Raw genomic sequence first — 26,294 nt, forward strand, 5'->3', positions numbered from 1 at the left:
TTCTTCAATTTCGTATCTTCGTTTCTTTCTTGTTTAGTTGATAAATAATACGAGGTTGGGTCAATTGAATTATATTCTTGAAAGTATTCTCAACAAAGATATGATATGATATTGTTTTTACATAGATCTAAAACTTATGATTTGGAGTCCTTAAAATTATAAAAATTAGAAGAAAATAATCCTAAGAAAACTATTAGAAAATAAATCAAAATCTGACAGTAATTAAATTTTTACCAACTTAACAAAACAAAATACAATGCAAAGAGTATAAGTACCTATATACAATGCGTTCATGATTACTCAAAGGAATATTCAGAAATGCTCGATAGTTTATTTCGATTCGGTTACCGACAATCGATTCATTACGTTGTTGTAGTTTTTTTTTTTTTTTTCAAATCAGACACACGGGCAACACTATCTGTCAACTGTCATACGCAAAAAAGTAAAAAAAAAACAAGACATTTGACTAATTTATTCTATTGTATAAAAGTAACTTGTAACCAAATTTTATTTAGTTAATTCCATAATCAGTAAGATTTACATAGATTTTAGTTAATAAGGATGCCTCTGAATTTGCAATCAGTCCGGCAGTATTTGAATGAGCTAAGGAATTCAGGTGGTTTACACAAAGATCAAGCTGAAAAGTAAGTCTGTTTATTTATTTGGTGAATTAAAAATGAAAAAGCCGAGCAAGTCTAGTGGTTTGACTGATGACTTCTAAGGAAGACGGTCGTGGGTTCGCGCACAGGTTTTCCAGAGCATGAGTGTAAGAAATTAAATGAAAAATTAAGCTTTTTTTGTCACTATTTTTTGTACCTACATGTAATGTGCTTATTTCCTTATTTTTGTACAGTAAAGCGTTCTCATACATACATATCATGAGGGCTTAAAGCTTAGAAATTAAGTGTCCAACATTGTAGGTTCAATAATTTATAGACATTTACATTGGCATACCTAGGGTTATTTTTCATCTAATTTCTGGCCTGGATTTTTGTGTGAAGATATCAGTATTATAGAATTAAGAATCGGTAGCCCAACATCCTGGGGTGGGCACTAGACCTATAAGCCTATGGGAATTTATAGTAATTCTCTAGTACCATCTATTACTTTTGCCATCATGTTTGGAACTCCCAAAGGGATTTGGAAATAACAGGTTTGACCGTGTACCCCTTGAAATATCAATTTAACTTAGTAAATAATTAAACATTTTAAATATCAATAGTGAATTTGACAACACTCACATAACTTATGTGGGTACTTCACAAAAACTCCACATTAAATATTATTTTGACATTTTATGAAAAATAGTTGATATCTATGAGTCCAATAAAAATCCATCAGCCACTTTTTTTGTTTGTAGTGGTTTTTTATATTGAAGAAAGTGGCACAGGGCTTAAAATGTGGTAATGTATTTGTAGTAAAATTGAACATAAAAGTAATTAACCATAAACACTTAATATTACTACTTACCTCACTGCTCACCAAAAAAAATTACAAACAAAAGCAATGAAAATCTGAGCTTCTCAGTAACAAACAATGGTTTAATAATAATTAACTGGTGGATGACCTTCACTGCCAGATTATTATAAGAAAGATACAGTTATAATTATATCACCAATTCTTTCTTGTATCACTTCCATGATGATTCATCAGTTTTGTATTTTCTTTTAATTGTCAGTAACTTAATTCTTAATTTTCTTGTTTGCAAGTTCTTTTTCAGAAATAATTGAACCATAAATTTTACAGAGACAATTTTATGTCATATGTTTGTAGTTTACCTTGGTATCAATCACACTGGAACTTTGCAATAGTTGGCTATTATCCATAACTATGAGGGCGGTTTCAGACTAGCGTTTTATACGCGCATATAAGCTGATTTTTTAAAGCGCGTGAACGCGCACACAGGTTCGGCATTTTTATTTTGAGCGTGGATAAGCTTGTATAAACGCAAGCGAGAATATGTCCTTTAGACCAAACATGAGCAAACACTCAGGAATGATCAAGCGATCACACACATGTTCAATTTAATGTAGCGCGCGTGCAAGCGCGCATGCCAAAAACGAAGGTATACGCGCAGAAAAAAACGCTCGTCTGAAACCACCCTTAAACTACAACTTTACATACATTAAGAAAATGGTTTTAGAGACTTAGGGGCTGTTTCACCATCCATTGATTAGTGTTAACTGATGATTAAATGTGATGCAGTCTCTGTTTATAGACATAGATGGCATAACATTTGACCGTCAGTTAACACTAATCAATGGATCGTGAAACAGCCCGTTAGAGAGATTGGTTATAGAGACTTGATTGTGTTCACTTTAGATAGCTTATTTAATCAACTTTTAGAAACTATCAAGAACTTCATAAGTTTCATAACCTTAAAGTTGTAATGGAACTGCCAGACAATTACTAACTTAAGCTATGTTTGAATAGACGTCTGACAAAAAAGATTAGCAAAGCTTTTACCAATATACATATCAATATACAAATTTCATAGTTGGGAATCATTCTCAACTGTTTGTTAGTACCACATACAAAAAAACTTTCAGCCTTTATACAATACTGAAGGTCTGGCTGTCGCGGGCTCTTGCTCTATAACTTTCCAGTCAGATATTTTCTTAAAGATATTAAGTTCAGTGCATTTATTATTTATGATATTTTTTGTTTGCTCTAGGTACCGCAATGTTCTCATGGAAATTCTTAAAAATCCAGATGTGGATCTACCACACTCACTCAAGGCATTTATTGAAGCAAGTAAGTCTACTAACAGTCCAAATAGATTGAATATTATTAATCTTAAGCAAGCCATATACTTGTTTGGTGCAACATAAATCATAATTCATGGAAAGCCCTTAAGAGTTTTGTAAGCTCAATAGAACAATCACAAATCTTATCTAATTTTTATATTCATCATCATCATCATCCCAGCCTATATAAGTCCCACTGCTGGGCACAGGCCTCCTCTCAGATCAAAAGGGCTTTTTTATATTACTGATAATAAATTGATTATTGATGAATTTATGATACAAATTTTTATATTCCAGTTGTAAATGAAAACGTGAGCCTGGTTATATCCAGGCAACTGCTCACTGACGTCAGCACTCACTTGGCCCTGCTGTCCGATGCTGTGTCTCAGGATGTGTCCCACTTCGCTCTTGATGTCATCCAGCCGAGGGTCATTTCATTTGAAGAACAGGTAAAATGTTAAAGTTATCTTGGTTTTTATTAAGGAAAGCTATAGTAGGAATTATTTGAGATGTCCTTTCGGACAAAGCCATTGTATTCTATTATGCCCTCACGCATAATCCTCGGTTTAACAGTTTTTTTTTTTTTTTATCTAGTATTTTAACGAGGCTTTAGTACACCAAATGTGACTAGACTATGTCAGCCTCATGGGGAGCCTCAGTTATATACACCACACTACAAATTTTACGCTCTCCGTTGCACTGAAGCCAAGTCTCTGGATGCAAAGGCCTGTCTAATGAACCTGTAAATCAGCATCGCTTCCTCTGAAAGCGGTCGACTCAGAATTACATTTACACCTCCATTGAACAAGCAAGCCCATACCATCCAAATACCTGTCTCTGATGTCCTTATTCTGATCACATTCCAAAAGAAAGTGAATTTAACAGTTTAAAATGAATGGAAATATAAATTTTTTCTTTTTCATTTTTTTTTTCAATATTCTAACGCATAAGTGACTTCCACTCCTTCTTTGGCCTATAGCCTCCAGACCTCCAAATCCGGCCCTTAGTTTCAAGCCATTATCTTTAACTATTGTGAACAGCCCGCGCACGTATGTGTAGTGCTGACCGTTCATTTCTGCGCATGTGATAGTCGCACACGCCAATCAGTGCTTACGCTTGCCACGTGCACCCCGCGCATCGATCACTCCCCCACACACAGCGCTATGCCCGGGTGCCTCAATGCTCTGGCAGAGAGATCCTGGGCCTACCAGTGATCTTCTGACCTATCCCGACCGATCAATAGGCTCCTGGCCGGTTCAGTTTGCCTTTGATCTGGCCTGGCACCCGCCGGACGTGGGGGCTTTGCCCCCACGAGGACCTCCACCATCCCCATAGTCCTGACCTCGGTTGCTCCATCATCATTACGACCGTCAATGCTGGGCAAAAGATACTTGCTCCATGTCTAGTTTATGCGCTCCGCTGTCTATGACATTACCAAGTGTACATTGTACTCTAGCGCTTACTGGACCCATGTACGGAATCTACCCTGTATTAAATTGCGGACATCCTTACACACTCCATAATCATGGCAATTAATATTACATAGCAAAACACTCACCTGAGGTTACAGCCGAGTTTCAGGAAGGAACTGACCTCTATACTGGGGCACCAGCTCAGTTCTTTTCCCTCGTTTGTTCATTGTATCGCCATTACACTATACGGTAGTGCCAACACACAAAATTAGACCAATAAGGAAAAGCAATGTGACCACATTATAAATGTATTACACATACTAGGGCTGTGACACTTACCGAGTTTTATATGGCAAATCGCGCTGTGCGCGACACTGCCTTACCTTGTACTTCTGCACATTAATAGTCATCGCTACACTTAGACTGCGGCTCCCCTGAGGCGGAGACGAGCGGAGCGGAGAGGAGACGTGTAGGGATCGACCAATCCCTACACGTCTGATGATAATGAGGCGGAGACGAGATGTGGATTCAACTAATATGATTGTTCGATCCCTACACGTCTCCTCTCCGCTTCGCTCGTCTTCTCTCCGCTCCGCTCGTCTCCTCTCCGCTCCGCTCGTCTCCGCCTCAGTGAAGCCGCACCCTTACACGGCGCGGCCTGCAGGTATATTTAACTCCTCATTTAATTCCAGGTAGCAAGTATCAGACAGCACTTGGCAGACATTTACGAACGCAACCAGAACTGGAAAGAAGCTGCCAATGTCTTAGTTGGAATACCTTTAGAAACAGGACAAAAGTAATTTTTTATCTTTGAAAATATCACTTCGTGCTATACCTACTTAGTCAGAGACCTTCTGTGAGAAAACACTCAATAACTTGAAATATGCACATCTCACTATTTTTCTTTCAAAAATTTGAATCAACATTATTGTTAACTTTCTCATAGGTACAGTTGAGTTCATAAACTTGTGTTGTGAGCAAAAATTTGATCAAAAATATCTGAACACGCTTCTACGTCGTTAACAATAGTAGTGTTCAGATAATTTTGATCAAAATTTTGCTCACAACACAAGTTTATGAACTCGACTGTACAAGAAAGTCACGACTATGTAGAACTAGTGTTTACCTGCGGCTTCGCACACGTAAATCATTAGATACACCAGTTGAACTGAAATTCCGGGATTTTTCAAAATTCCCTTGTGTTGTAGTATCTGTGACGCGGTCTGTCATCGTGACAGCCCCCGCCTTTTTAACTGGCAGAATAAAGAACGCTATAATAACCTAACATGGTGGCAGCGGTAAAAAAACCAATAAGGGAGATTTAAAAGAGATATTCGCGATAAAACATTAAAATGGGTGAAGAAAAGATTGATGCAACCGGTGCAACCGGTGGCACGGGTGGCAGCGTGGCGGCGCCAGAGAAGTTTTCTTTTAACCCAGCACAGTGGGCTGTTTGGAAGAAAAGGTTCGTAAGGTACATGAGCCTTAGTGGCACGAATAAGAAAAATGATGAGGATCAATTAAACTGTTTAATTTACCACATGGGTGATCGTGCCGAGGACATAGTTTTGCAGTTCGAGAAAAATCTAAACTATGAAAAAACACTGGCGGCATTTGATAATTATTTTCTGCCCAAAAGAAACGTGATTTTTGAGAGATTCAAATTCAATTCAAGAAGCCAGCAAGCGGAAGAACCGTTCGAAGACTTTTTAACTGATTTATATAAGCTTAGCGAAACTTGCGACTATGGGTCGTTGAAAGAAGAGCTCATTCGTGACAGAATAGTGATTGGGCTGAAAGATAAGAGGACCAGTGAGAGATTACAGTTGAAAGAAGATCTACAGCTCAAAGATGCTATATTGATAGCTAAGCAAGCAGAGGCACAACAGAAAGAAAATGAAACATTAATGAAACATAGCACTGCAGAGGAAACTATCAACAAAATTAGAATAAAGGAGAACAAGCAAGGAAAACAAAGCTGTTGGTTTTGTGGTGGCGGTCGTCATCCAAAAGATCAGTGTCCAGCATTAAAAGTAAAATGTTTCAACTGCGGGCGTATAGGACATTTTGCAAGTCTGTGTCGTGCCAAGTACATGAAAAGAATGGAAGAGGATCTACAAGAGGCTGCAGCTGTTTTTAAGGTGGGCTCATGTGAGATGTCACAAAAGTATGTGATTAAAGTGGATGTTTTCAGTAGAGACACATATATTGATAAGCTAAACTTTTTGATAGACACAGGTGCCGACATAACTGCTATACCGGATTGTATCAGCCATCTCCAGGTGACAAGATGTGAGGACAGCGTAAAGGGTCCAGATGGTAAACCATTACATGTGAAAGGTACAGCTACATTAAGGTTAGTTTATAAAGATAAAGTGTATTATGGCAAAGTTTATATTATAAAAGGCTTAAAAAGTGCTATACTGGGGCGGCCAGCTATTGAAAGCATGAACATGATATCAATTTGTTCTATGACACATAGTAATGTAAAAAATAATCATGACTTGATAGAAAGTGGTTCCAAAGTCTGTGTTGAGAAGGAATTTCCTCACATATTTGATGAGTTAGGTGTGTTCAAAGATAAATTCAGTATAAAGTTAATAGATAATCCTCAACCCTATGTACAAGCAACACCAAGAAATGTGTCTATTCCTTTACTGCCGAAAGTCAAAGAAGAATTAGATAAGTTAGAGAGTTTAGGTATTATTAGCCCTATAGAAGAACCAACAGATTTTGTTTCCCCTATTGTAGTAGTCTACAAAAATGATAAAGTAAGAATATGTGGGGATTATACAAAGGTGAATCAAAATATTAAAAGACCTATCTATCCTATACCTAAAGTTGAAAACACATTAGCACAGCTTAAGGGAGCAAAATATTTCTCGAAAATTGACGCAACTTCAGGTTTTCATCAAATCAAATTAGATGAAGATTCAAAAAAGCTTACAACAATAATAACTCCATTTGGGAGATATATTTACAATAGATTACCTTTTGGACTTAACTGTGCCCCAGAATATTTCACTATGAAATTTAATAATTTATTTAGAGACTTAAAAGTTGCTATACACATGGATGATATATTAATATATGAGGAAACTCAGGAGAAACATGACAGTGCATTAAGGGAAGTTCTTAAAAGATTGGAAAAGGAAGGGATTACTATTAATAAAGGGAAATGTAAATTCGGAGTAACAGAAATAACCTATTTAGGCCATATAATAAATGAGAAGGGAATAGAAATTGATCCCGAAAGAATCAGGGCAATAAGTGAGTTTAAAACACCTACTAACAAAAAAGAACTCTTACAATTTTTAGGCATGGTCAATTTTGTTGGTAGGTTTATACCTAACAAATCACATCATTTGGAACCCCTTCATTCTTTGTTAAGAGAAAGTAATTTATTCATTTGGGGAATGTCACAAGAATTGGCTTTCAGAGAAATAAAAAATAAACTTCTAAAAGCTCCCACTTTAGCACATTTTGACCCCAGTAGTAAAGTTATTGTGTCAGCTGACAGCAGCTCATATGGCTTAGGGGCTGCATTAATGCAGGAAGACAAAACAGGCCAGAGGAGTATAGTTGTGTATGCTAGCCGCACCCTCACTGACACAGAGAAACATTATGCGCAGATCGAGAAGGAGTGTTTGGCTTTAGTTTGGGCCATAGAAAAGTTTAGAGACTATGTGATAGGAATAAAGGTACACTTAGAGACTGATCACAAGCCCCTTTTGCAAATTTTACAAACTAAACCGTTAGATGACCTGACACCTAGGTTACTTAGATTCAGGCTTAAGCTCATGCGTTTTGATTTTGAAGTAAATTACACCCCAGGAAAAGATTTGAAAGTAGCCGATGCTCTTTCTAGGAATCCTTTGAAAACAAATGAAAATGAGAGAAATAGGTACTTGAATTTAGTATTCAATCTAAGTATGAATGATTCTGTCAATAATGAGATGCTGTGTAAAATAAAGTCAGAACAGGAAAAAAGTGCAATAAATTCAAAATTAATAGAATACACTGTAAATGGATGGCCGCACAAGAGTAAAATAGAAGACAACTTGAGAATATTTTTTCAGTACAGACATAATTTTACTGTAGAAGAAAACTTGCTTTTGTACAACTCAAGAATAGTAGTTCCAAATACCTTACAAAGAGAAATATTACAAAAGATTCATGAGGGCCATTTAGGCATCACAAAATGTAGAGAGCGGGCTAAGCAATCAGTGTGGTGGATGGGATTATCAAAACAAATTGAGGAAATGGTAAGGAATTGTCCAAAATGTATAGAAATGCGTGTAAATCATAAAGAAGGCATGGTTGTAGATAAAATTCCAGATAGGGCATGGCAAAAAATTGGAATGGATCTTTTTAAATTTAACAATGACTGGTACATAGTAATAGTTGATTACTACTCTAGATTTTTAGAAATATTTAAACTAAAAGACCTGACAGAAGATAGTGTGATCACTAAATGTAAAGAAACATTTGCTAGGTATGGTATCCCAGAAGTAGTACGCACTGATTGTGGCACTCAGTTCAAGTCTAAGTTCAATTTATTTGCTAAAGAGTATGGGTTTAAGTTGATTACTAGTAGCCCTTATTATGCCCAAAGTAATGGCCAAGCTGAATCTGCGGTCAAGATAGCCAAAGCTCTGTTAAGTAAAAATGATGATATACATCTTGCTCTATTGATATACAGAAATACACCTGTTGAATGCGGCTACAGCCCAGCTGAGTTGATGTTTGGTAGGAAACTTCGTGATAATTTGCCTATATTGTCTAGCAAATTAAATAAGACTATTGATATAGGAGAAAAGTATAAATATGTAAGAAATAAAAAAAAAGAACAAGATGCACAATACTATAATAAGAGACATAGAGTTTCGAACTTGCCAGAATTGAATGTTAATGATAGAGTGTGGATAATTGATTTAAAAACATATGGTGTAATAGAAAAAAAATGTACAGAACCTCGTTCATTTATTCTAAAAACGGGCAAAGGCTTGTTTAGACGAAATCGTGGGCATTTGGTGTTAGCCCCTCATGCGAACTTAGGGGATATTGATTACCCTGTTCAGGAAGAAGTACATGTAACTCCCACAAGTTTTCTGGATTCACCAGAGCAATTAACTCAGACTGAGGATAATGAACGACAGAGTGATACCAGTACAGAAGGTAGGGAATCCAGAAGGCTTGTAAAGAGACCCAATTATCTTAATGACTATGTATGTGACTAAAATTCAAATTTGTCATTTATACTTAAGTAGATTTAAGTTTTCATTTATATTTAATGTAAAAAGGAGAGATGTTGTAGTATCTGTGACGCGGTCTGTCATCGTGACAGCCCCCGCCTTTTTAACTGGCAGAATAAAGAACGCTGAATATAATCTAACACCTTGGAAAATTAGCTGTGAATATTCCAGATGTTAGCCGTGCAGCAATCCTAGCGTGAAAAAGTAACAAATGAAAATTCCCGAAAATTGCAATGTGAAAAAAACAACCACGCCAAATTTCATGACTCTAAACCCAGCGGCTGTCCAACCGTTTTAGCATTTAGGAGTAACAAACACACGTACACACACACACACACACACACACACACACACACACACACACACACACACACTTTCACATTTATAATATTAATAGAATAGGATGTAGCACTTAATACGTTTGTGGTAGCGACCAGTTTTTTCAAGGTATTCCTATGATCATTTATCGTTCTATCTCCAGACAATACTCGGTGGACTACAAGCTAGAGACGTACCTGAAGATAGCCCGGCTGTACCTGGAGGTCGACGACCCCGTGCAGGCGGAGGCCTACGTGAACCGCGCCTCGCTGCTGCAGGCCGAGACCACTAACGAACAGCTGCAGATCTACTATAAAGTGTGCTACGCCCGCGTCTTGGATTACAGGAGGTGACTTTATGAGCACTACAGATGGACTGCATTCCCACTGCAACGTAACCGCAACTGCCGACTGCCCATACATTTTTCGTTGCAGTCGGCACAACTGCACTCTGACTGCAACTGAGCTGTAATGCAGTACGTCTGTTCTGGCCCTACAAAGACTGATAAATTCCATCACCGCACTACTTGGCATAAAAGTATCCATCAACATCATCTTGATGGGTTTCGTGAAAAAGTCTTTCGTGATAAAGTCTATTCGTGATAAAGTTTTTCGTGATAAAGTTTTCGTGATAAAGTCATTCGTGTAAAAGTTTTTCGTGACATAATACAAGCGCCGGTGGCGATCATCCACAGTGCGATTTAAGCATTCCTTTCCTCGCACGTCCAATTTATGGAACTGTTTGGCAGCCGAGGTTTTTCCAACTCGCTACGACATGGCTACCTTAAAAAAACGAGTGTACCATTTCTTGCAAGTCGCTGCACGCTGTGTGTTAACCGAGTACGAGTAAGGGTCTCCCCACATCTGTCGATGCGGAATCGGCTTTAGCCGTCCAAAAAACACTTTATGTCCACGCAATGAGAGCGAAAAAGGCGTCTTCCGCGTCGATGGGTTTCGGGGGACCCTTATCGACCAATGAAATTACGTAAGATTTTATAATTCGATAGTAGGGATATAATTTGGAGGTAGTCTGATCTCTGTCGAGTCGTTATGCTCGGCTTGTATGCCACCTCGTCAGGCACCCTGCTTTCCGGGCCTCGAATTATTTGAATTTAGAAAAAGTTATATTCAAGTAGAACCTAAGGTTATCCTGACGTCGAAATTATCCTAATTGCAAAATTTTCCCACAGGAAATTCATAGAAGCAGCACAGCGTTACAATGAGCTCTCGTACCGGAACATCATACACGAGGACGAACGGATGACGTGCCTCAGGAATGCTCTCATCTGCACGGTCCTGGCGTCCGCCGGTAAGTGGATACTCACATCCGGAGTTAGTATCACTTCGTCTAAAAAGCAGTTGGTCTAAGCAAATGGTCTAAAAAGTTCCCTGGATGTCTAGTTGGTCTCCATTTGTCTATTTGGATCGTCAATTTTAATTCTATGATCCAAAGTTGACGGAGCGGAGCTCCTATTCCGCGTGGCTGAGCGCGAGCGCCTTGACGCAACTTTAGCCTAACTTAACCTAGGTTTTTTCAAATTTTCGACAAAAACAGGTTAGGACCGGCTGCTTTTTAGACCAGCTGCTTTTTTAATCGAAATGATACTAACCCAGTTGATTGACCCAGGTATAATAATTATTTCCAAATGGTTATTGTGTGTCAGGTCAACAGCGGTCGCGCATGCTGGCAACACTGTTCAAGGACGAGCGCTGCCAGCAGCTGCCGGCGTACTCCATCCTGGAGAAGATGTACCTGGACCGCATCATCCGCCGCTCCGAGCTGCACGAGTTTGAGGCGCTCATGCAGACGCACCAGAAGGTCAGATAACCAAACCATCCATTCCAGTCGTTCCCTCATAACTGACGAGGTCATCACCACCACACACATTTGAATGGATTATTTGTTTCCATCAGTATGTATCTGTGGACGAAGCTAAACCTCGGGGACCTGGAGTCCCTAATTAGATAACCAAACAGATGTTTCTATAAACACCCACTCATCCGACATCCGACCGAATATTCGGCGATCAGCGTTACATTGAAGTTTCGGTGTGGTTCCGGTTTCGGCAGAAAAACTGCCGAAATTGGGACAGAAACTGACTTCGTGATCTTTAGTGCGGCGTTCGAGAGCAATTGACGTAGTTCAGTTAGACCGCTGTAAGCACGATTTGCAGTATAACCCTGTCTTAGCAAGCCTTCATTGTTTTTATCAAGGAGACGGGTGACTCTATTTACCAACCCAAATCCAAATCAAAATCATTTTTCAACCCGATTTTTCGTATATTCGCCCATAAATGAGTTTTTATGTGCGTGTACACGAAAAATTGGGTCGGTATTATCTGGGCCGGTAAATAGTGTCACCCAAGGAAACCACTGGGACGTTTATTATTGTGAAATGGTTCTACTGCAGGTCGGGCTTGCAGCGGTTTACTTATAGTGTCTCGCCACTCGCGTGTTTGCTAATTTTTCGTAGCTACGTAGATATTCCACAAATTCACACGTATTGAATGAAAATTGCAAATTTGTATTATAATTGCAAATATGTATATCGAACTTATCCCTTAAAGGGAAAATTGCAATTATTTTCTGCTTGTGCCACAAACCGCCTCACCCAAAAATGTGTGACGTAATTTTTGGATGACTTTATTATTCAGTCAGACTTATTGTTCGGTGTAGAAATTCGGAATTTTGAAATTCGTAAGTGTAAACGCTGGATCTTTTTTTATTTCGAATTTATGAAGAATATGATCGGAATTATAAGAATCGGTATTTTTAAACTCGCGAATCCGACTTTCTTAATTTTGTTTTTTTGTGTTTATGTAGTGTACCCTACACGTCACTGTGTCAAGCGACTGACTCATTCATTATTATGTTATGTGTTCAGGCGACGACGCAGGACGGATCGTCGATCCTGGACCGCGCGGTGTTCGAGCACAACCTCCTGTCAGCGAGCAAGTTGTACAACAACATCACGTTCGAGGAGCTCGGCGCGCTGCTGGAGACGCCGCCCGCGCGCGCCGAGCGTATCGCCGCGCACATGATCAGCGAGGCGCGCATGCACGGACACATCGACCAGATCAACTCCATCGTGCACTTCGAGAGTGAGTACCAGCCCTAAAACTAGCCCTAAAGCTGCGGGTCACTAATTATCTCTAAGTTAAGTCGAAGACAGACGTCAAAACTATAAGGAATCAGGCGCGGATTTAACCTCGTGCCGCGCCGCCCAATGGTGCAATAGTATGACAATGTAACAGATTTTTTTTTTGTTTCTCAATTTTTTTACGTCAGTTTCACTTTATTCCCCTGCAATAATACCCCTGGTGTTGCAGATGTTTATGGGCGGTGGTGATCTCTTACCATCAGGAGACCCATTTGCTCGTTTGCCATCCAGTCGAATAAAAACAAAACCAAAACAATTAAATTGAAACTGCTTTGACATTTTTTTTAATGTACATATGGTGGGCCTCAGGAAGCTAGGATTTTGTTTAGGGAGGGCAACCTTACCTCATTTCTCCTGCTTAATTTTTCCACAAAATAAAACAATACAAAATATATTATTAATTTCAGTCAGTCGTACCCAAGCAAGATAGGTCGTGAGCCCGGTGCACCTCCCCCCTCGTGATTCACAAATATAAGGAATCAGTTTTACGCCATTTTAGAACCACATAAGTAAACTGTACTTTTCTTTAATGTTACGATTCAGTTATTAGACTTTGGCCAATTACTAGCTTATGCCACAACTTTGTCAACGACTTGTTGGCGCAGGCTAGCGGAAGCGGAACTAAAGTATATTTAGACGCCCTTCACGCGCTTGTCTTTCAATGTGAAGATCAATAAACAAACTGTAATATCGTTATTTTCCTGAACACTTCTGCGTAGCGCTAGTACGATTAATAGATTCTATGTAGATCTTCTCCAATACTTTCAATTGACACCTCATCACCAGTTGCGGTACCTAAATAAATAATAAAATGGGTAAAACTTTATGCTAACAAATAACAGTAAAGGTAAGCACGATCTGCAGTACAACCTTGTCACAGTAAGCAAGCATAGCTTTTATCCAGGAACCCACTGGGACGCTTATTGTGAAAAGGTTCTACTGCAGGTTGGGCTTCCAGCCGTTTACCTCTAAATGCTCCTTATTCAACATGGTTTTAGCGCTTCACGCCATCGTAAGTCTTAACGTAACCCATCAAAATAAGATTCCGAAGTTAAGATTTGATGGGTATTTGTACCCACAGAGACAGAAACACAGTTCGAATTCAGATCGACCTTTCGTGTATTAATCATAATCGATTTGTTGACGAAGTCGTGATTTGGTCAAATTTTCCATTTATTGGTGGACTTATTTTTGGGCAAGAGAGCTTAAAATCTCAGGTTTTAAAAACGTAATTATTATGTATTTAATCCCTCTTAAAAATTGTATGTTTGTACTCTTTATTGTACAAAGAAAAGAAACAAATACAATTAAAAACTTTGAAAAAAGGCGAACTTATCCCTTTATTGTTTTTGCAGCTCGAGAGATCCTTCCTCAGTGGGACAAGCAGATCCAGAGCTTGTGCTACCAGGTGAATAGTCTGATCGAAAAGATTGCCGCTGCGGAGCCAGAGTGGATGGCCAAGATCGTCGAGGAGGAAATGATACAGTAACCAGACTGAAAAGTTTTATGTGTAACCATTGACAGTTCCCTTAGTTATTTCAATAAAAATATACTTCTAAAGTGAATACTTTCGTTTAATTTTTATGAAATCTCCCGTTCACGCGAAATAGGATGTACAGTGGATGGCATTATATAGCTAGTGTCAAATATATATTTATACATCAACCTTACGGTTAACATAAAGGTATAGATATTTTTGGCGTCTTAGGAACCTACAAGTATTTATGACCTTGACTGTACCAGGGCTAGCTTTACGCTATTATTTCCAAAAAATCTTTCATACATTACATAGGCTCTTTGAAAATCTAATCTATCTATGTCTATCTAACATAAACGAGCAATTCTTGTACATATCCATACTAATATTATAAATGCAAAAATGTGTTTGTCCGTCTTTTACGTCGAAACTTAGCGACGGATCGAAGTGATTTTTGGCATAGAGATAGTTTATGGGCCAGTGACATAGTAAAATAAAATGCACAGTTCTCAAGGGGACAGCGCGCGAACCGAATTCCACGCGGGCGAAGCCTCGGGCAAAAGCTAGTATATACTTTGTAGTATGTACTTTCTTAATTTTTAATACCTTTTTGTTATGCTACGTTACTTTGTCACGAATAAATGATTTATATTTCTATATATATATACTGAGCGGCAAAAAATCTGGCCCTCAAATGTACGCAGCTATCTAGGTAATTATGTATGCTCAGTATAATATATTTCAGGGATCTCGGAAACGGCTCCAACGACTTAGATGAAATTTGGAATGTGGGGGTTTTCGTGAACGGACAAATCGATCTAGCTTGGTCTTGTCTCTGGGAAAACGCTTATTATCGAGTTTTAGCCCGAGCAAAGCTCGTGCTCGTGGAATGTCATACATTGCGCTAGGCGCATACAACTTGTTACTCATAATAAAATAAATAAGGAATGGTTATTTATTTAAATAGCTTTATTAAACATTTAAATAATCAAAATCGGACAGATTATGAAAAAAATTAAAATATAAAATCTTACATTTCAAAAGAACCTATTTCACTACTGAGTCACTATGCAGGATCGGGATAAACCAGGACCGGTCAGAAACTTAAGGATACGGGGCTAATGAAACAATCGATCGGTGATTCCAACAGACTATTCATTTAATTCACAATCAATAGGGTAACACACCATAGGTGCTTATTTACAAGACGATACGGACTTACGCGTTTCACGTAATTTGCACAATACAATTGTTTAGAGCAGTTAAATAGGGATGCATTAAATGTCGCGTGCTTAGACATACATAATACCTAAGAGCGTTCGTCCGGAGTGAGGACCGGCCAGGCGCGTTCTACGCTAACAGGCAGAACGCTCGACAATACTAATTGATTGAAACTTGATTTTTCTATACGCTTCGTTTTCTATTATTATATAACAGTTGTAGTGGCATTATGTATCTACAAGTCAAGAGGCAGACGCTTAGGGCTCCAATTCGAGGGCGACGCCCACCTTGTGGCCGCCGGCGTTGAAGTTCTGCCCGTCGATGGCCGCCGATAGCGTCAGGGTCACGCCTGCAACAAACATTACGCACATGTAACACAGTCTATAACAGAATGTCAACTAAACTCTCAAACACCATCATTGACGCAGGGCGGCGGGGCAGACCGGATCGCAATTTTTTCCTTTTTTTTGCGGAAACGTCATACACAGACGCGTTTGACACAATGTAGGCTAAGCGTCATCATTATACCGTCATTATATAACACGCCACAACCGAGATAAATCAGGAGCAAAATCGTACGATTCGAGATAGCGGTGAGTAGCGTATTGAAAAACAACTGTCTAGAACATGTTACACGATATGATGGATGGATCTAGAATCTTATCTAGTGTTTTCTTCAATGTCTTAGATTATTGACTTTCGCTTTTAATTTTATTCAAGACTAATTGCATGTTTGCTGTTAAATAAGTATCTTCATTATCTGTTTGTGCAAATGAAAGTAAAATTACATCAAACATTGATAACTGAATATTATTATCAGTACAGAAATAAGTGTTGTTAATTGTAGTAAAAGGGTTTTAGTGTTGCTGATAAAAATAACTTATCTGATTGTTGCAGTATGTTAATAGTATCCAGTCTGTTATAATAAAGATACAGACTTTACAAGCTTCGAATAAGTTCCAAAGGTCAGAGGTCAAATGGCGATTTTATGGTTGATTTCTTTTTCCCGTTGCATGTTTCGAGAAGTAAATACACATCAATTAGGCTCTATCAGAGTTAAAAGTTAATATTTAATTGTCTACATAATAATATGGTCTGTCATGTCAAAACAACTCGCACTAAGCGTATACTGTAGTGGGATAATGCGCCGAACACAATACACAGCGTAATAAAAACAACAACGCCCTTTTTAAAACGCTGTTTGGTAAACAGTGTCTTATGTACATGACAAATATGTATTGCGTTTAATTTTACACTATACCAGATTAACCTTGTTTATTTTTTAACAACCGGCATGTGTGTTGCAGATCTAACAACAGCTAGTCAAGTATATTTCTACAGTCACTGTCTAGAGTCTAGACTGTGACCAATTTTGAACTCCTTAATGCATGTCTTATAAGATGATTCTTATAACATTCCAACCAAATGAAAGTATGTGATTCTTTTGTATGTGGCATGCATGAGGCTCTGAAGCGTTTCCAACGCCGTTTCACGTGTGTTACGAAAATCAACTAATACATATAATAATATGTTATGTCCAACTTAAAATCCCCATCACCACCACCATGTGTGGTGTGGTATGTGATTTCAGAATTGAAATTCCATTTAGTTGGACATTTATTTCTTAGGTTTTCGTAATACTCGGGCTACGGAGGCTGAAACACTTCAGAGCCATGTATTCAGCAACTGGAGGTATAGACCTCCATAGTGAGGAGGCGTATGTCCAACAGTGGACGTCCTACGGCTGATATGACGATGATGATGAGCCATGTATTGTGAGTATGAAAGTATAACTGACCTGGACGCAGCTTCTGCTGGTAGCCAAGGCCGATGAGCGATTTGTTGTTGATCTTGGCGTGCAGCGACGTGTCGGCGTCAAGCGCGAACTTGGCGCCGACTCCGAACAGCGTGTCGGCCGAGCCCGCCGACCACTTCATGCTCACGCCGCAGTCTAGCTTCTCAGACACCTTCTGGTAAATCGAGCCGCCGAAGTCTTTGCCGTTGTCACTGGACCAACAACCAAAATGTTATTGTACAAATTGTGGAAAAGGAAAATATTCTCATTACCCTGTCCACATTGGAAAAGCAGATTTTTTTTGGCACAGGGTGCAAAATTAAATGAAAAACTAGCTGGAGAATGAGATGGCTTGTTCAGTGTGGAAACCTCAATTGCATTTGTCATTTCTCCTGTACATTGATATGGTGTCCCCAAAGTAACACTCTGAATTCTTTAATTATTGTTTGATCAACTCTTTAAGAACTGCATTAAGAGAATATGCCACTCAAATGTTGCCTAAGTACTAGGCCTACTTAGGCATCAACTCAGTATATTATATTATAGTTTTATATTCTTGATAACATTATTGATTTTATAGTAGTCTGCAATTTATGTAATATTATAGAAACTGGAGCATGATTTAACATCTCCTTCGCTTTATGAAATCCTAATAGTTCATAAATCTAAATAATAAAGAAGATTGGCACTACTTCCTAAGAACAATCTCAGGATAGATATCTCTTACATAATGTCCAGAGACTTTAGTAATAATATGCATGAAAAGCACACGTCACAATGTCTTAAGTAGCGTATTATGGCATATTTAGAGAACAATGGAGAGCAATATTAAGGCCAAAGTCATTTGAGTGTGCACTGGATAAAACTAGTTCATATTACAAGGAACATCCTTCTTTATGTCAGATGCTTATGTAATATCATAAAATCAATACAAGTCTAAGCCACTGCAGTAAAAGCAGTAAGTAATCAGTTATATGCTAGTCTCCTGAAAATGTAAATGAAAGAGAACAAAGTGTAATTTGTCTCATGAAAATCATTTTGTGACTGGTACTTGAATGGCAGGAAGAAACAAATTATTTTACTTACACATTGGTATGCAAGTTGAAGTCTTTGGTCTGGTAACCGAAGGCAAAGTTGTTCTTGGCAAACTTGGTCTTCTGTGAGTCGAACTGTGTGTTTGCACCAGCGAGCCAGCCCTGGTACTTCAGCACAGCAGCAACATCTACGATGGGTCCAGCCAAGTCCAGGTCCAAGTTGGTGTTAATAGCAACGGTGTCATTGGCGAAGGATGTCTTTAGTTTACCAGTCTTGCTCCTGAAATAGAAGAGGACATTGTAGTTTATTGGTGGAGCCTTGTTTTATTTAATGCACAAAAGTAGACTTTGGAAGGAATGTTAGATCTTTTAGCAATTGATTTATGATACTATTATTTTAAAGCTACACTAAATGGTGCTGTGAAGGCCAAAATGGTGTAATATTGATGGGAATAATATCTTTTCTTCCAACTATGCTTTAATTTCATCATAACCGCACTAAATACCCAGCACAAAGCGGGACTTTTCTGCTCTAGAGCAGAAAAAATGTATGAAAATCCTTTATTGCATTGTTTTTCATTTTTTTTAATTGCACCACTAAAGAGGTAACACAAGTATTTTTGCTATAATATTAGCATGCATAGTGTAAAAAAGTCTAGTGTTAGATTGGTCAACCTGATGGTCCTATGAAATTTGACAGATTGTATACGAAAATTGTTGTTTAAAAAAAAAAACCGGCCAAGAGCGTGTCGGACACGCCCGAAATAGGGTTCCGTAGCCATTACGAAAAAATTAAGTAATATTTTTCTAAGGATTTCGTATTTTGTACGGAATATTCCAAGTTTAGGTATATTTTATACCTTAGGCTGATATTTACTCTTAAACTACTAATAATTCTCAAGAAAACTTAACCGTTATAGTTTTCCTTGTAAGTTTGATATACTTAATACCATCCTGAATTTTTTCAAATGTTTCCACCCACCCGTTTAGATTTTAGAGGCGGGGGACGCTCGATTTTAATGAAAATTTGCACTTTAAAGTTGAATATTTTGCAAACAAATCTCTAGATCGAAAAATCGTTTTAGAAACCCCTAATGATTTTAAAAGACCTATCCAACGATACCCCACACTACAAGGTTGGACGAGAAAAAAATAATCACACCCACTTTAAGTCTATGGAAGGTACCCTAATAAAAACTGTGCCAAAAAAAAGTAAGAAATAAAAATAAAAAAAATTGGCGGGAACCTTGCGAATTTTCCGTGGACATTTTTTGAGAGTGCAAATGTAAACTTACAAAAATGGAATCATCGAGTGCTAGTGACATTTGTTTCCTATTAATTGTTTAGCATAAGTTTTTTTTCGTCTACTATTCCTGTAATAGTTGAAAGAAAAGCAAATTATGCACCTCGCATTAAGTAATTTATATTGCCCTCGTGCTTTTTAAAGCCCTTGCTCACGCTCGGGCTCCAAATCGGCACTCGGTGCAATATAACTTTCTGCTTGATGCAACAATCTACTATTATCTTTTCTTTTTGTTTAGAACTGCAATATAAGTAACAGGGGATGTCTTACCCGGTCTGTGGTGCGAAAGTTCCCTCCAAAGTAAGCTTAAGGCCCTTCGCAATTTTGTCCTGGATGGTGATGTCGGTGGCAAGTGTGTTGTCGGTGTTCCATTTTTCTGTGAATGTCAGGCCGTAGTCTTTCACGGCAAATTTGGACGAAAGGCTGCCAAAAACCTGCGAATATAATCCTTGAATAAGTTTGTTTTAATTAAATATTGATGAAGTAATATCAATAAAATGAAAATAAGGAATTTTAAGGAATTTTTAATGACTGATAATTTTAGTAATGATTTGATAAAACAAAACAGCACTTTCTAATGATCTTACCTTTCCATTCTTCACGTTAGAGGTTATTTTACAAGTGAAAGTGACTCCAGATTTGCTTTTAGTCTTCAAGTTGACTTTTAAAACACCCAATTGGAAGCCCTTGGCAATGACACTATTATTATTTATTCAGGAAACCACTAGATTTTCCTGAATGAGTAAATTAAAAAAAGGGCTGAATTATGTAAATTATGACATATGATTCTCGTACCTTTCCACTCTCCTGGTTGGAGGTGATTCCGCTGGTGAATTCTACTCCAGATTCACTCTTAGTCTTCAGGTCAAGTTTGAACACACCAAAGTGGTAGCCCTTGCCGAACACATCATTGGCCTTCTTGCCAAGATCGGCATAGTATGGGGGAGGGGAGGAGCCAGCTTCAGCCGCCATCTGTAAAGTAAAGGATGTTAAGGACCAAACTCTGAAAGAATCAGTTACAGTACTGTTAATTTTAAAAACATCACTTAATTAAAAGAACAAATTAAGAGCCTAATCTGTCACATGACCTTAAGATTTAGAGCTGATAATAACTAGCACAAGGGATAAGTCACAAATTTAACAATCAGTGCCAGCTGTGTCAGGGTCGGGCTCGACTTTGCAAACTATTTACAATCCGCGTTCAGTATTAGTATTACATAACACTCAGGTAAGGAAGGGTTTCAGCGTAAAATGTTGCAGTATTCTGAACATCCATGTTAATGCTCCTGCGAGACACACCTTTCGGCCTTGACCTTCATAGTGGTGCCGAAACTTGCATCGAGCTGGAAATCACATGCGTCGTTCAACCTCTACTGACGTTTCCGATCCCTCGAATCATTCAATCGCAGCATCACAAATCATGACAAAATTTAAAAGACGAAATCGGTATTTAACACCAAAATCATATGGATTAAAGAGACGGAAATAGAAATCTATTAAAATAAATCAGAATATTCTTAGGGTGACGTCGATACTTCTCCATTAAAACCGGCTGAAAGTGAATATTTTAACCTAAACTATATATTCTATTTCCTTAGCACCCAGGAACAAACTTAAGATAAATATTGAATTCTTTGTAAAATAATACTCACTGCGGTTTTAATTTAGTCACAAATGGGAATAGAAAACGTGAAATCAGGCAATAAAAATTGCCGAATAAAGAGGAACCTCCTGCACCGCACCACAAGACAAATTTAAGGTTACTGAAATTATCGACAGAGCGCGCTGTCATACTATTTCACGCCGGAAAATGTGTTCTTCGCAGTTTCTTTTTATATATTTTTCCCAATTTTAATGCATTATCACAATAAATAATGCTAAAACAAATCTTGAAAATAATTATCATGAAAGATTAGTAAGTCATAGTTGAAAAAAAATATTGTAGTAAAAGTAGGTTATTAACAAAAAGTTCTATAACGACACTGCTGCAGTTTGACGTCAACGTCTCAAGTATAAGTCAGTGCACACGTTTAATTAAACTTTTAATAACAATTTATTAAAATAATTGCACAGTTACATAAACAAATAATATTTTAAATTTAATTACAATTATTTTTAATGAATTTTTACAAGTAAGCATAACTTAAAAAAGTTATTAAAATTGGCGCGCTATTATGAATAGAATAGGTATCTAGCAAAGACTACAGTATATATAGGGAGATATCTAGTGCAGCTACAAAAGATTTATTTGTGCATTCATTACAGGGATTTAAATTATTTTTCATCACACTTGCTCGTAAAAAGTGTCGTAACACGCACTCTACCTTGCTTGCAACCCCCCAAATAAAACCCTCGACCGTAATGTGCTTGTCATGAAACCCGTGGTCGGTAAATGAGTCATTGCCCGTACTGATTTTCTTGTCATGAAGCCCAAGGTCGGTAAATGAGTCTGTTACTGCATGGCGTGCTGCTCATGCTGGCGTGCGGGAGGGCGGCGGGCAGCTGGCGCTGCCAAGAGCGCAGGCAGCGGTATCGGCAATTTTTGAAAAAAAATATTAGTTTTATTTTACAAATATACAATTTTACTCGCAAATGTGATGAAAAACATTGTATATCGCACGGGCGGTACTAGAATTACGAAAATCGACTCATTAAAACCCTCAGTCTTCGACTTCAGGCTCCTAATAGACTCTCGTTCGTAATTCCTTATTTACCACCCTTAAGACACAATGTACTATTTTTTCTCCGGTTTTCTTAATTTATTCTTTTTAGGTAAGGTAGGCTGCTACATGATAATTATTTGTCAGCAGTTATAGTCAAGTTTGCATTATTTAAATTGCCCATGGACAGCAGGTACACTTTTTCGTGATTTGTGATAAGTACTAAAACTTTTTTTACTTGTTAAAAACTTACGCTCCCGGATTCGCTTTCCCCGCCATCATCGCTGTCACGGCTGTCGTCGCCGGGACACGGCACCCGTTGTCCATCATCGTCCAAGCAAATCGTCATCTCACTCAACGATCCATCCTGAACAGGGTATGAAACATCCTTACTTTCTTATTAACCACAGAGCTTTTCCAGGTCATCAATTCGTCATAATCGGGCTTGAAGTGAACGCAATCCTCCCTTGTTACGGATGTATGTATATGGACGGCTGTAATCTCTTACATACCATCTAGTGACCCAATTGGGCTATGCTCGTTACCTGCCCCTTTTATTTCCCAACGAAAATTTTAGTCTTGACGCACCAATAGGTACAGTCAGCAGCACCAATATCTGACACAGCAAGCGTGCATAAATATCTGATACGACTCTATTTCTAGGGCCAAGAAGGACGTGTCATATATTTTTGCAAGCTCTGCTGTGGCAGATATTAATCCTGGTGGCTGTACCTGGGGTACACATCAAAATCCGATGCAGACCGTTAATATTAACATCCAATCTGTGTCGAGCCTAGAGAATGTTATAAGCGACATTCTCAGTTTATAGTAGTATCTTACGCAGAACGGAGTAGTACAGTCAAGGGCAAAGATATCGACACGGCCAAAAGTTGCAAAAATATGTATACACGGTCTTAATGTTAAGTGCATAGAGTCGTGTATACATATTTTTGTAACTTTGGCCGTGTCGATATCTTTGCCCTTGACTGTATATAATGATTTAGTTCCCTATTCCCTACCATCCTACGGCTTAATCCCGGCGAAGTCGCAGGCAAAGCGGTTACTCTAAATAATAGAGATGGACCGACCATGGGTTTCACCAAATACGAACATTCGGCATAATTGATTCCTAAGTAGAAACTAGAATTACCTACGATTAATTTTTGTTGAAATATTTAATCATGCAACTCTTGACTTAAACAAAAAAACTTGCTTCATTAAATCTCAAAACAGGTACTTTATATTTTGTTTTTAATTAATAATCATTTTATTTAGGGTTCCGGAGCCAAAATGGCAAAAACGGAACCCTTATAGTTTCGCCATGTCTGTCTGTCTGTCTGTCCGTCCGCGGCTTTGCTCAGGGACTATCAATGCTAGAAAGCTGTAGTTTTGCACGAATATATATATGTAAACTATGCCGACAAAATGGTACAATAAAAAATAGATAAATAAATTTTTTTAGGGTACCTCCCATAGACGTAAAGTGGAGGTGATTTTTTTTTTCTCGTCCAACCCTATAGTGTGGGGTATCGTTGGATAAGTATTTTAAAACCATTAGAGGTTTGCTATGACGATTTTTCGATTCAGTGATTTTTTTGCGAAATATTCAACTAAAGTGCAAATTTTCATTAAAATCGAGCGTCCTCCCCCCCCCCTGTAAAATCTAAACCGGTGGGTGGAAAAATTTGAAAAAATTCAGGGTGGTAGTAAATATATCAAACTTTCAAGGAAAACTATAACGGCTAAGTTTACTTGAGAATTATTAGTAGATTAAGATTAAATAGCAGCCTAAGGTATAAAATATACCTAAACTACTATAGATTCCGTATAAAATACGAAATCCTTGGAAAAATATTACTTAATGTTTTCGTAATGGCTACGGAACCCTATTTCGGGCGTGTCCGACACGCTCTTGGCCAGTTTTATCTGCTGTTATTGGAAATAAAGCTACAGTGTCAACAAAAACATAAAGCCTCAATGTACCTCACAAAAATAACATATTTAACACCCATCTCATACATGGCTCATACAGTAAAAAGAAGAGTTTTTACTGTATTGAGCCATGTATGAGCTTTGCCACCTTGCCGAACATTCGGTGATTTAGCCGAATACGAATATTCGGTAAACCTGCCGAATATGCCAAATACCGAATATAAAACGAATGTTCGGGCCATTCCTACTACTTAAATAAGAAAACCTCAGACACCCCAAAAATTATATTTTTCATTTTAAGTTAGTCGATTGCATTTATTTTTTAATACCTTCATTATTTTAAAAGATATTCGTGTGTTTTGCGGGCAGTACTATTAGTTATTCTGTGATTTTGCTAATTCAGTAATTCTACTTCATTTCTAACTCTACACTCATAATTAGTATTTGTCGGTTGCGCTTTGACGTTTTTAGAAGAAAAACAGAAAAATACACAGTGACAGCAAACCGGCCAGTATCAAATTATTAAAATAAAAAATAGTATGCAACTTTGCTAAAACATTTAATTGGCGCCTGTTGCAGTCGTAACTTTTAGACCGGGCACAATAAAAAAGGGATTTAAAAACACAAACACAACCTAATTTAAAACATAGTGTAATCGATTCTACTCTCGATTCTGACGAAACTACTTTCTGGTTTTCAGTTATTTAATTAAAACCTTGTATGTTACCTACTTCATCTACTTATCATATTTAGACGACCAGATGGCCTAGTGGTTAGAGAACCTGACTACGAAGCTTGAGGTCCCGGGTTCGATTCCCGTGTCGGGGCAGATATTTGTATGAAAAATACGAATGTTTGTTCTCGGGTCTTGGGTGTTTAATATGTATTTAAGTATGTATCTATCTATATAATTATATTTATCCGTTGCTTAGTACCCATAACACAAGCTTTGCTAAGCTTACTTTGGGACTAGGTCAATTGGTGTGAATTGTCCCATGATATTTATTTATTTATCATGTACAACATAAACTACAAATAGTTAGATACATGGGAGCCCCACCCGTAACGTAACATTCCGAAATTTTGTTCTTGGCAAAGTACGTTAAAGGCGATGGAAAAAAAAGATTTTTGGCAAGCAGCTTCGGTCATTGCATGTTTTCCTTCAGACAGTGTGAAGGACGAATCTTTTGGGTAGTTTTATCGAAAGTTTAAAAGTAGATACTTTACCAAGCGGATATTTTTCAGTATATCTACTGTATTTTACAGAGCCTTACGTTACTCGGTAATATTTAAAAAAATAGAAATTTAGTGCGACAAGATACTTACATTCCGCAAACATGGTTTCTTTTCGTATGTAAGTGCGGCAACTTTTGGAAATCCCCAAAATACAAATACATTATTAGTGTCTACCAAGCTATATAAATACTCCAAAATTGACATATTAAAGAAAATGCATTAAATAAATTGTATATCTACGGTTGTAATTTTTTTATGACAATTATGTAAATGACAAGAAAATCAATATAGATTTTCAAAATTAATACAGGGAATCTATTAGGCTACGTTGTTTTTTTTTTTATTAAATTTAGGGTAACTTCGTAAGCAGCAAGATGAAAGTTTTGAATTAACTTTCCTTAAAATTGGCCTTAACAACTACAATAAATAGGCATCATAAATTTCATAACTCTTCTAAACTAAAACGTTTCCTTTAAAAATAACAACAGTCAACAGTTAAATACATCGTAGAAGTCACAAATACTTCGTAGCTCCGTTATCCGGGGGTCTTATACAATAGGTGGATAGACCGACCTAGTTTTCGAAGCATCATTGATTTACAATTCTTGGAATGACCTACCGGGTACCTACCGTATAAGGCCTAGTATGCGAATAGTTAGGTAATAGGAGAATGGTATAAAAACTGGACTGGGTAGAAATCACGCTCCTTCACTCTGATCTGTCTGTGACTCGTAAAATGTTACCT

The 26,294-nt window shown here is 37.8% G+C and overlaps 2 protein-coding genes across 3 annotated transcripts; one reads left to right on the forward strand and one right to left on the reverse strand.

The window, feature by feature from the left end:
* The first annotated feature begins 419 nt into the window (after positions 1-419).
* Positions 420-14,456, forward strand: CSN4 (COP9 signalosome subunit 4). 2 transcript variants are annotated; one of them, XM_074105679.1, is made up of 9 exons: positions 420-644; positions 2,675-2,754; positions 3,045-3,196; positions 4,852-4,955; positions 9,896-10,081; positions 10,922-11,040; positions 11,396-11,550; positions 12,616-12,832; positions 14,247-14,456. In XM_074105679.1, the coding sequence occupies exons 1-9, from the start codon at positions 562-564 to the stop codon at positions 14,378-14,380; spliced, it is 1,230 nt and encodes a 409-aa protein (XP_073961780.1). In that variant the 5' UTR covers positions 420-561; the 3' UTR covers positions 14,381-14,456. The 2 variants fall into 2 exon arrangements, with proteins under 2 accessions (XP_073961780.1, XP_073961779.1); XM_074105678.1 differs by lacking the exon at positions 420-644 and adding an exon at positions 1,297-1,403.
* Positions 14,457-15,502: 1,046 nt separating this feature from the next.
* Positions 15,503-25,889, reverse strand: LOC141441056 (voltage-dependent anion-selective channel-like; the record flags this gene model as incomplete). Its single annotated transcript, XM_074105680.1, is given in 7 exon segments — positions 15,503-15,938; positions 17,388-17,596; positions 18,471-18,698; positions 19,992-20,155; positions 20,517-20,693; positions 22,635-22,748; positions 25,640-25,889. Coding segments are annotated over 7 exon segments (1,098 nt in total). The 3' UTR covers positions 15,503-15,846.
* Positions 25,890-26,294: the final 405 nt, after the last annotated feature.

Source organism: Choristoneura fumiferana, chromosome 23, assembly GCF_025370935.1.
Source record: "Choristoneura fumiferana chromosome 23, NRCan_CFum_1, whole genome shotgun sequence".
NCBI lineage: Eukaryota > Metazoa > Arthropoda > Insecta > Lepidoptera > Tortricidae > Choristoneura > Choristoneura fumiferana.

Bases quoted from the DNA above. Each gene is read 5' to 3' on its own strand.
- CSN4 (XM_074105678.1), top strand. From the start codon at position 1,318: ATGAGTCCAATAAAAATCCATCAGCCACTTTTTTTGTTTGTAGTGGTT. The intron at 1,404-2,674 runs GTAATGTATTTG...TGTTTGCTCTAG, and splicing joins GGCACAGGGCTTAAAATGTG to GTACCGCAATGTTCTCATGG. The intron at 12,833-14,246 runs GTGAGTACCAGC...TTGTTTTTGCAG, and splicing joins CTCCATCGTGCACTTCGAGA to CTCGAGAGATCCTTCCTCAG.